Source organism: Asterias rubens, chromosome 6 (genome assembly GCF_902459465.1).
Source record: "Asterias rubens chromosome 6, eAstRub1.3, whole genome shotgun sequence".
NCBI classification, from domain to species: domain Eukaryota; kingdom Metazoa; phylum Echinodermata; class Asteroidea; order Forcipulatida; family Asteriidae; genus Asterias; species Asterias rubens.
Genome location: NC_047067.1, coordinates 7,200,113 through 7,211,552, shown reverse-complemented (window position 1 = coordinate 7,211,552; position 11,440 = coordinate 7,200,113). Strand labels below are relative to the sequence as shown.

The 11,440-nt window shown below is 38.2% G+C and overlaps 1 protein-coding gene across 2 annotated transcripts; it reads left to right on the top strand.

Annotated features, from left to right (window-relative positions):
• Positions 1-1,443: 1,443 nt before the first annotated feature.
• On the top strand, positions 1,444-11,162 carry LOC117291488. 2 transcript variants are annotated; one of them, XR_004519155.1, is made up of 3 exons: positions 1,444-2,263; positions 5,760-8,519; positions 8,601-11,162. XR_004519155.1 is itself a non-coding variant. In XM_033773224.1 (2 exons), exon 2 carries the CDS (start codon positions 6,438-6,440, stop codon positions 7,176-7,178), a length of 741 nt encoding a protein of 246 aa, XP_033629115.1. In that variant the 5' UTR covers positions 1,444-2,263; positions 5,760-6,437; the 3' UTR covers positions 7,179-11,162. The 2 variants fall into 2 exon arrangements, 1 of the variants encoding a protein (XP_033629115.1); XM_033773224.1 differs by having other exon boundaries at positions 5,760-11,162.
• Positions 11,163-11,440: the final 278 nt, after the last annotated feature.

Genomic DNA, 11,440 nt, shown 5'->3' with positions numbered 1-11,440 from the left:
CAGAAATATTTTGTTTAATTAAAAAACAGTATGAAATGTTGACGTTCGTTTTGACTGATGTTGTTTCTTCCAGGCACGGTGCAATCACTGTTTAAAATATCACTGTATTCGATAAAAACACGATCAAGTGTAAAATATACACACATCAACTCATGTAAAAGTTTCAGTTTCGTATCTTTACTGATCATAGAATTCCCCCAAATATTTCCCATCTGCCTTGCATCGAAACAGTGATATGGGGCTGGGAATTTTTTTGTGGAATTGTGCCTAGTGATGATACAAGCATTGAAATTGTCACTATGTCAAGGGAAAGAAATTTGGCTAATAATCGCATCGTTGTCATCTGAAAACAAAGGAAGGCCTAGAATGGACCGGAAGAATTTCCCACAATTCCTTGTTACTCCCACAATACCCTTTTTTCAAAGGTGATTTTGCGACCCCTCTTTTTTTAAACTTTTTTTTTCTACAGACAACTCCATAATATTTCCTACATTGACATTAAACTAGCAACGAAAGGAGTAAGTAACCAGTGGATTTAGAACACCATGTTAAAAAAAGAAGAAGAAAAAAGCACCAAACAAACCAAAATCTACCACTAACATAAAGCAAGTAGGCCCAACCATAGCCCTAAATTGAGGTATGGTGAAACTTAGGAGTGCCCTGCGCAGTTTCGGTGTATATTATACCATGATTATACCATTCAAACCGATATACCCAAACCAAATAATGCCATTAAAAATGTGTCCAACACGCGGCAGGTGCATGGCAAGGCCTCACCGAAGCACAAACTTGTTTCAAAAACGCAATGTACTTTATAAAATAAATTAAAGGCGTTTTCTCTCGCGAAGTGTTAGCACCGTAAACAGGTCAATAAATCTGCATAATAATATAGTAGGCCTGTATTGTTCTTTATCATGGTATCTACTTCATCACCCATTACGAAGGTATCTTTCGGGTAATCAGCTATTCAGGAAATAACAACGTAGATGTAACTTTCACCTCATGGCATCCCCTGATTAACGGAGTTATCATCAGGGACATCGTCTGCAAAAAAGGTGAAACGAGCATCTTTTCAGAAAATAGTTTGGGACAATGAGTTTTGTGTTTTTGACGATAGATTGAATACTTTTGTAAACCTATAACTAAGTTTTATTGGGGGAACCACGTAGAGAAACGTCTCATAACGCTACCTCATCCACTGGAGCCAAAGTTGATGTTTTCAGCACAGGTTCTGTGGTTCTAAACCGCAACTTGTTTGTTCCCTTCGCCCTTTGGATATACAAGAACTTTAAAAAATAGTGGTTGCACCCCCGGGCGAAAAATGACTCCATCCTTAGGAAATGTTCCGGCTTACGTCACCGAGTCGGTTGTTGAAAGGAGCTCGTGGCTTTATTATGCACGGAGTGTACTAAAGTACATGTAAATGTACATGCAGGCCTATCATAAAACTGTGACGATGACAATTACACTCGTGTATAGGTGTGGCGTACAGATTTCTTTGGGATGTGTTTAGTCACTGCCTGTGTAGTTTGCGTACAGGAACTGTTCCATTATTAGCTTGCTTCTGACACTCGACTACTTCAGACAGGCGGCAATAATATAAAGTTTGGATTTGTTCGCGGAGTTTTTCGGAGTGCGCGTTTAGGGACACATACCACTTTATACAGGTGCGAATCGAACAGCATTATTATAGGTGGGCGACGGACGTGTGTTTTCACCAGCCCTGCGGAAATACATTATAACCTTGATGAAAACAAGCTCTGCGGGGTATGTTTATGCCCACAACTCAGACGGCTTTTGAGTTCCACCGATGGGTTCGTCTTGCATGTTTGTTAATTTCCAACAATAGTCTGCGCAAGCCGCAATTTCACGGACGACTTGTGGCACAACACGTCTATTGGGGAGGAGACCCAGCGTAGTGCACACGGAGGCGGGTTGCTGCAAATGTAAAAAATAAACCGTTGTGCTGGTGTTTAAAAAGAAGCTGTACTCCTGTTTCTACCAGCATTTTATGAACATTTCATTTTCAATCACCGCTGTGTGTGTTGATAGTACAGTGTTTTCACAGTCAAGTCCACGTCCATGACTGTCGGGTGAGGTTAATGAGCTTCAATAATAGCAGTAATTTATGGTACCGTGTCAACAGACGAAGGCTGCGTATGACTTGATGCAGTGACATGAGAGTGGTGTGCTGAACGTTCATTCATGCAGGAACGTTGGGAACGTCGATGAGTAGGAGTAGATTATTTGATCAAAATGAAAGGTAAGTCTTTTGATTGTTAGTTTATCTTATAAAATGTCTGGGTCAAGTTGGTGTTGGTGTGTACGTCTTTCCATGGTCTTTTCTACGTTGATGTTTGTTCGCGCAATGGAGCTTTATGGTTTACTTTGGAGTTCATGGCTGATTATGTTGTATGGAGCATAGAGTAAGGTATGGAGCTATGATTCAGCAGCCATGAAATGGTGTTCTGCACACAGAGACAGTAGTCGAACTTTTCCTCCATGTGCACACACTCATGGAGGCCAGACAGATGATCAGCTGTGAGCTGTGGCACCATGGGGAACTACATCATGGTATGCGTACCATGTACGTGAAAAACTTCTACTTCCATACTTGACTGTTAAAAAAAGAAGAGAGATCGAGACGGGCAGGTTCCGAGTACCGAGCTGTACTACCGGTGAGCGAGGATTGTGGGGTTATGTATAGGCACTAGTTTTGAATGATATGGCCTTTATTAACACGGATGGAGCGGCCATTTCATTACTCTTTGATACATTTTTCTTTCAATCCTGCAGCAGTTCCATCTTCGACTCCCGAGGATATTATAATTGAAGAAAGACTGTAGATTTTAATTACAACAGTACTTTAGTGGGAGGATCTCAAAGTTAAGTGTGTAAAATAACGAGTGTTGGTCTATTCTTCAGCTGGACTTGCACAAACCACATTACATGTATTTGTTTCTGTTGACTGTCTTTTCGGAGAACTGTTTTGTTTGGCGACTGCAACGACCAAATGGGCCTTCCCTTTCTTGTCCTTTTGGTCACAAAACACCAGGAGTTCATGTCAGTGTATCTCATGGATCGTAGAGCAAGGAAAACAGAGCTCCATCTATTACTGTTAAAAAAACTACCGAGAAACGTTATACCTTTTATGTCCTTAAGGCCTCTGTATAAAGCAATGGGACACCACCACGTGGTTGGAAAATATGCATATACGGTTTGTGTATGTCTTACGAAACCCTTGCAGCTTGGGAGAAAGAAATAGATGAACCATGGAACTATGCACTGGCTCCCCTCCGAAGCAAACTTGATCTGCATAGGTCGTGTTACGTTTATAATTACACATGATGAAATAGGTATACAATTCGAGCATACAAATTGAATAATCTTGGCGCCAAACTTTGGCAGTTTTGGTCACCATCAGTTGAAGTCCTCTTCCGGGAAAATAGTCAGTCCCTGTTTCTGGCGTGGAAGATAACAATTATTACCTGGCCAATTTTGTGTCATTTGCCTAATTTGTACAGGCAGGTTTCTTAATTCGCTTCACCCTTTTTATTTTAAACTAGAACTAACGCTATATTTTATGAGATTAGTTGAGAACGATAGAAAAACTGAAGCGCTGAGTGTTGAAATTGTCTTTTCAATGCGAGAGCTTGCGAGCAAAACCGAGTACATGAAATGGGAGAAGATATAATTATAATACGGACAAAAATGTGTCTTTCAGGATTTCTATTGTTGTGATAATCAGTGAGCAACCAGATTGAAAACTGGAAGGTTTTTGTTTTATTAATTTTACCAGCCATGTTTATACCTAACTTTCACTTCCTTTTCCCTCTGCATAAACTTTCCACTAAAAGCTTCCGAATCGATGATGAGGCACAGTCCTTCCCCTCTCGTGAAACTAAAGTTCAAGGCCCGTAAAAACCTTCGATTAAACAGGGTCAGATTTAAGGTTATAGTTTTCGTGTTCGAGTGATAGTTGGAAACCTTGTCTTTTGATTTAATATCCTCTACTTATTCGCTGTATATTGTAAGTTATTTTGTTATAGACCACCGTGTCTGCCTGCATGCCAATCAAACTCCCAAGTGACCCACCAGTTATATTCCTGGTGTGGCCAGAGAACAAAGCAAGGTCGCTGTTGTGGTCAATAGTTCACCGGAATATTTATTTCCAATGTTGTTAAGAAGGTTCCACTTATGTATATTGGTTCAAGGGTGAGATTTTTTTAATTAAAAATTACAACCCGTGAAGCGGATTTCATATTGTGAGAATATAATTGAAGGAAAAGGGGGCAATAGTGGCAAAATGCGAACATCCCATTCATACAAAGGTTACGAAGAGCTTCAATGAAAGTAGGATTTGAAACTTTGCATGGTGGAAATAAGATGTAGAAGAGTTTGCGGTAACACCATGTAATGACTTTCTCTGGATGAGTTGGGGTTCTGAAAAGAACCGTTGGTCTGTTTAACTCGACGTTTCGATCAGTATGCTCTGAAGGTGAATCATCATCAATTTGTCCGAAGTGTTCATTTTTATTTAAAAGGACAACCATGAAGGAGATTTCATGTTATGAGAAATGTGATTGAAACAATAAGGGCAAAGTGGGCCAACTTCATATTCATAAAAAAAAAGATAATTACGAAAAAAACATTACGAAAGCGAATCGTCATAAATTCGTCAATTAAGTGTTCGTTTTATTTCCGGATTACAAATAAATGTAACATGCAGTGCAGTTCTTATTCTTACAGTGCATAGCTTGAGTATTTTGTTTAACTCCATAAAACCATTTTTAAAAGTAAATCTATAGATGACCCAAGTTTGATGTGGCTCTTCCTAAATCATCATAATTATTTTAACTATAAGTATCCACAGTGCATTTCTTGTTGTTAGTGAAGACATTGGGTACATTCCAATCCGATTAATCCGGGGAGACATATCTTAGCAGTTGGGGTAACAAACTACGATAACCATCAGCTTTGGAATGCAATAATAACTGGTTTGTTCGTGGTAGGCCACAAAATAAAGTCCTGCTCTGACCCCGTCAGTTTAGTGTGCGCAGTAATTGTCTGCATTGGTTCAAGATGGTATAGGAGGGGGGGGGGGGGGGGGGGGGTTACAAATTGAATATTAGTATTTTAATTCCATTCCATACTCAAAACAATTAAGGTCTGATTTGTAGTCTATGTTTAAGTTTCGTCAAGAGAAATAGATTTCCAAAAAGCAAGACTGTGCATGGAAAGACTAATACTCAAAATAATTTTGGGCATAAAAACTTGGGCTACTTGGTAACGAGCAATGGAGAGCTGTTCATAGTACAAAACATTGTGACCAACGGCTCCGTCTGAAGTAGCTTAGTTTTTGAGAGAGAGGTAATTTCTCACTCAATTAATAAAAGACTTCTTGGTAGAATGGAAGCATTTTCATTATGCATCTATAAAAGCACACAAAGTAATGAAGCAAGGGTGTTTTTTCTTTCAATATTCTCTTGCAAATTCGATGACCAATTGAGCCCAAATTTTCACGGGTTTATTATTTTATGCCTATTATGTTGGGTTATACTATAGGCCTACAAAGTGAGAATACTGGTCTTTGACATCTACCAAAATGTGTCCAGTGCCTTTAATTTCGCAGACAGGTCTGGTTGCCTACCGATGGGGCCCGTCAAAGTTTGCACATTTTTAGTCTGACATTACCTTGCTTTGGTTGTATGAAGTAGTTTGAATGGTTCTTTATTATAATTTCTGTTTGATTGCTACAGGGGATAGACGTCAATAACTCGAACTGGGTCACAGGAACAGCAGAGTCTAACGTCCTCTTGGGGAAGCCTTGCGACGGTGAGGTGCGACCGACAAATACCTCGTCTGCTGTTTGGAAATACGCCCGAGTGTGTGGGGTAAAAGCCCAAATAACTCAGCCTGGAGACGGACTGTCGAACGTCAGGAATTCTCCCACTCATTACGGATCAAAGTTGGAGCATTTATGCGTTGTGGTTTTTTCAGAGCTTCGATGTTTTGTCGAGAGGGTTCAAGGGTAGAAAAGGCTAAGCTCTTACAGGCGAGGACCTAACTCCCACGAGTGAAACTTGAAGTCTTTGGTGAAAAACAAGTTAAGTGTTATCGAATTGGTTGTATCATAGGCTAAGGAATTTGATACCTTGGCCGCTATAAACAAGGTAGATTTGTTTGCATATTGCGCACTAGCCCCTATTTTCTTGGTGACTGGTGAATATAATGAAACGCACGTCATTTTTCTGCTGAAAGCTTTTTTGTTTGGTTTGACGACTGGCGTGCAGCAGCGAGAGAGACGAGGTCAGAGGGTGAGATTGCGCCCCGGAGTCCGACAATCAGTGTGTGTGGAACGATTGGTATGCTTCACGCTGGTTGATCTAATTTTAAAATCTCCAAACACCCGAGCCGAGAGCTGTGATAACGAAAACATGAATGTGGTTGGAGTAGCCGGGCAGCATCCGAACGCAATGGCGGCGGTTGCGGGTAGCTGCACGGAGAGCGACATTCGACAGATTGAACGCTTCTTTAACAGTCTGAAAAGTCGGGTGTACGTCTGTCCCGCACTAGCCAATCTGTACTTTACTACCTTACAGGATATGGCCAATCTAGGTGGGTGGGAGCTACAGACGACAGGGTTCCCGACCCTTATCTTTGAGAACAGGCAAAATGAGCGGCGGCTACTGCTCTGCATCGCCGAGAAGGGAACCGGCTTCGTGCAGTGGAAAGACGCCCTGACCCCGGACAGCAAATACAAGTCACCTGAGACCAACTTCCACACGCTTAACGTATCCGGGGACGCACTGAAACTTGCCGGCCTGAGCTTCGATAACGAACAGGCCGCTGCCGAACTCATGGACACCGTGAACTCATGGATGAACGAGATAGCTCTGGACAGTGAGTCAAACTCCCGTAAGAAAAAGAAGAAACACAAGGAGCCCAAAATAGTGCTACCGAAAAAGGAGACGATATCCCAACCCTGTCTGTTTGAACACATCACTAATTTGGATCACGATAAGTTTGTCAAGAGGATGATGGTGGCCGATGATAATACCATTGCACCACCACTGCATTTTGGCGTGGTCCCTGAAAATGGAGACACTTCGAAAATGTTGGCGTACGCAGAGAGTACGTCTACGGAGGACTCTGGACTAGATGAACTTCACGAATGAGACTGAATATTGGAAAGCCATTTTGAGACATGGCAGGCAGCAAACGACACTTATAGACCTATTTGGTAAATTTGTCTGTACACCAAAACCAAGCAGTGAACTCCTATCTAAGTGTCCACCATACCTCAAAAGGTCAATTGAGAGCTGTAGGTTTTGGTAAATATGTCTGATACACCAAAACCAAACAGTGTAATCCTATGATGTCCACCATTATCTCTATAGGCCTATAGGTTTTGGTCAATTTGTCTTTATACACCAAAATCAAACAGTGTGTATGGCATAATCCTACAGTGTCCACACCATGTCTCAAAAAGGTCATTTTGAAAAAAACTCCACCCAAAGTGCCTGCCTATATTTTGCAAGAGTGCCCGATTGTGTCTGAAAGAATATAAAGTGACATGCGTTTGCGTTCGAAACTATTTTGGAAATGTCTGCAAGGTTCACTAAAGGAAAAGACGCAAAGAAACTTCACTTTTAGTTTGTGAAAACGGTTTTGCAAAAACCTGTCCTCGATGTCGATGCACCTGGATATTTTAAGCTACTTTGAATACTTTGCTCTCTGTTGGAATTTTTTCTCCCCATAATGGAGAACTTTAGATCTGCCCCAGAGCTTTAACCACACACAGAGACCAAACTCGCCAAAATTGGTTGTGAAAAGGAAATATGATCACCCTTGTTACTGAATACAAATTATAGTCGTTCCCTAGTGGTGCTTTATGAACTTTTGTTATCGTCCATTGTGCCGAGTTAAACAGTGTGACATGTAAACACTCCCTCCGTTGCATTTTATGGGTTTTTCTTTTTATGGTTGGTGTTTTCAACAACAACAATTCCAAAGGGTGTATGTAAAAGAAGGTTTCCACAGTTTGGAATGAGGAAGCTTTGGCTTCGTTTCCTATCACTGTTTGGTAAGGTTACACATTTACATTTACGTCGTGGATGAGTCACAATTTTGATTGTCAGCCCTTTTCACGATTTGTTTTCAAGTGTATGCAGATTTAAGGGGAAATATTTTGAATTGAAGATAAGTGATACAAGTTACAAAATAAACAATTGGTTTTTGGAACTTTTAGGAATCCCATTGAAGAAAGAACAAATCTATTCCTTAGTCCACAAACACCTCAAGACAAAACTCTTTCGTGGAGTATTTTTTAGGAAAACGCAACCACGAACCAAGGACTAAAAATGAATGTTCATGATGACATTTTTTTTTTCGTGATGACATTGTTTTTTCTTTCTTTCATTTTGTTCCATTTTCTTGTGTTGTTTTTTCCATAATTTAGTTTTGTTGTCATGATTTGTGTATACATGATGATGTACATTGTGTTGTCATATACAAAGGTGCACTACAAATTTGCAAATACGTAAGTGCTCGCACTGCTAATCAGGTATCACACCTTATGCATTTTTTTTTATACAAAGGTGCACTACAAATTTGCAAATACGTAAGTGCTCGCACTGCTAATCAGGTATCACACCTTATGCATTTTTTTTACGAGAATCAATTTTAAAATAATGATAATAAAACGAAAGCAATATAACATTAACAAAAATATTATCAATATAATAACTTCAATAATAGGTGATTTCAGGGTAAAAATAAATTCTGTCACTGTGGGTTCCACTATAGTCTATAGGCTACCACTTTAATGTTGATTAATTCCATACATGGTTTTCCTGTGGTTACTGGAACACTGGATTAAATCTAAACACGGAGATATAAGTAGAAGTCATCGTTTTAACCACAGCCCAATGTGGTCAAGATTTGGGGTCCCGTCTTCAGTGCAGTAATGTCTTGCTTGTTGTTCACACGACTGTACTGTATTACGTTACGAAAGTTATCGAAACCCGCCTGGTAACAATTTATAAGTTTCAATTGATAATATTACACAGTCTGTCTTTCAGTTTATATGGTGAGTGCTTTGACAGAATATTTGTACCCAATTAAAATAATTTTACATTGTACGAAGTATTACCTTTGAATTTGACCCATTGTATGATCGAATCCTGATGGAATTAACTCACTCACAATCTCTCCCAAATGGATGACAACATTTGACATTTTTTACCCGGTGCCAAATACACACATTTAATGATAAAAATAGCATACTACAGTATAAATTTACAAAGATTTAAGAAAAGTAAGAGATAATTTTCAAATTCGCATTTTTCCCAAAAACTTTTTGTTTTTCAAATATTTATCTCTAAATCACAATTTATGATGATTTTGCATCTTTCAAGTCAACGGGAATACGTGCAAATTTAAAAGTACAGACTTGTCGGGTGGAAAGTACATCGTGGATCTAGTTCATAATTTATCACACATTTTATTATGCTCTCTCTCTCTCCTATATAATTATTTTATTACTAAAAGCATTATACAACTTTAGGCCTAATTATTAATGAGATGTGCATTGAAAACCTTTCACTTATTGTTTACAGAGTATAGCATTAATTTGTAATAAGCATATCTGGGAGTTCATGGATGTTGCCGTTTATAGCAATTGTTATTAGCCACAAAAAGTTACTGGTACAGTTGACAGCAAAAGGACACGCAGTTAAGCGTTGAAAAGCTGACAGATTCTAAGAAAAATGTGACGTGTCACCATTGGTGACAGTATGATACATTAAGGTGGTGCTGAAACATGACATAAATACTTGTAGGCTCTACGTCGGTTGAATAGACGTTGCATCACGTACCCTTATAAAGCATGACGACACCATATTAGTCTGGTTCCACGTGCACATTTCAATCCTGAATAACGAATGTCATCATACCAAAAAGGGCTCTGGCTTTCCGGTTAGGGGCAAAATGTCAAAAAATTGTTCAGGACAAAAATGGTGCATAAAATAGCACAGTAAAAGCTTGCCTAGCGGAAACAGGTTTACCGGCTTAAATACCACGCAGTGTGTATTGTTTGTGTCTGTTTCCCCCCCCCCCTTTTTTTTTTGCTCAGCTGAATAGAGCAACTTTCTGCTCTACCTATTTATGAATTTGGCCAAGCCTGTAAACACATGACGCTTTTTGTGCCACATAGTCGACTTCATTGTATTGAAAAGGTGTACTATACTTCATTATCGTATAATGCAATCGCACACTTTTCTCTGAAACCAACGTGTTATGGTGTTCATTTTGGAATTGTTGGAACACAACACATTATTCAAACGTGCATGCAGTTTAGTGCAAATTCAACAGAGTAAACTGAGTGGGCTAATTTTTCCTATCATTTGGTACAAGTGGATTCATTCAATGGTTTATTAAAATTCTATTAAATTCGCTGCCAGCAGCAGAATTACATGAACAGTTACATAGTTAAAAATTTGGAGTAAAACATTACATTACTATTTAAAATTGCCTAAATCTTACACAGAAAAACTGAGAGGGAGAAGTACTGTACCCTCCTATAGGGAGGAGAACAGTTACTTAAAATTAATTAATTAAACATATGAGTAAAACATTACAAACAAAATTAAAATGGCATATAAACTATTACACTCTAAAACGGAGATTATTTAGAAAATAGTTCACTCTCAATGGGAGGGATTTAAAGTCAATCCAAAGGACCGCAGTCAGGGACCAATCCACTTCATGCACCAAAAATAAAACAGTGGCACTGAAAAATGAAATGTTTACCCCTAAATCCAAAATGGACCGGTCTCCAACTGCAATCCCCCAGACCAATCTTTCAATAAAAGCATGGCAAGAATATCAATACAAACATCAACCTCCAAAAGATTTCACGTAGGGAGTAACAAAAACAAATGCAAACAAAAAACAATAGGCCAAATTGAAGTAAACAAAAAACAAAAAGCTGATTAAGACAATCATTTAAAATCAAACATGGCACGAAAACATAAATAGATACAAAAAAGGTTTAGTAATTATCATTCCACTTCTTAGTCGCTTGGTCTTGCAGATTGGTAGAGAGAATTTATTCTGATTTCTAAGATTGAACGGCTTTCAGAGAAATACTTTATTATTATTATTATTATTATTATTATTATTATTATTATTATTATTATTATTATTATTATTATTATTATTATTATTATTATTATTATTATTATTATTATTATTATTATTATTATTATTATTATTATTATTATTATTATTATTATTATTATTATTATTATTATTATTATTATTATTATTATTATTATTATTATTATTATTATTATTATTATTATTATTATTATTATTATTATTATTATTATTATTATTATTACTGGTTTATTGTAAAAACATCTGCTTGTCGCAGTCC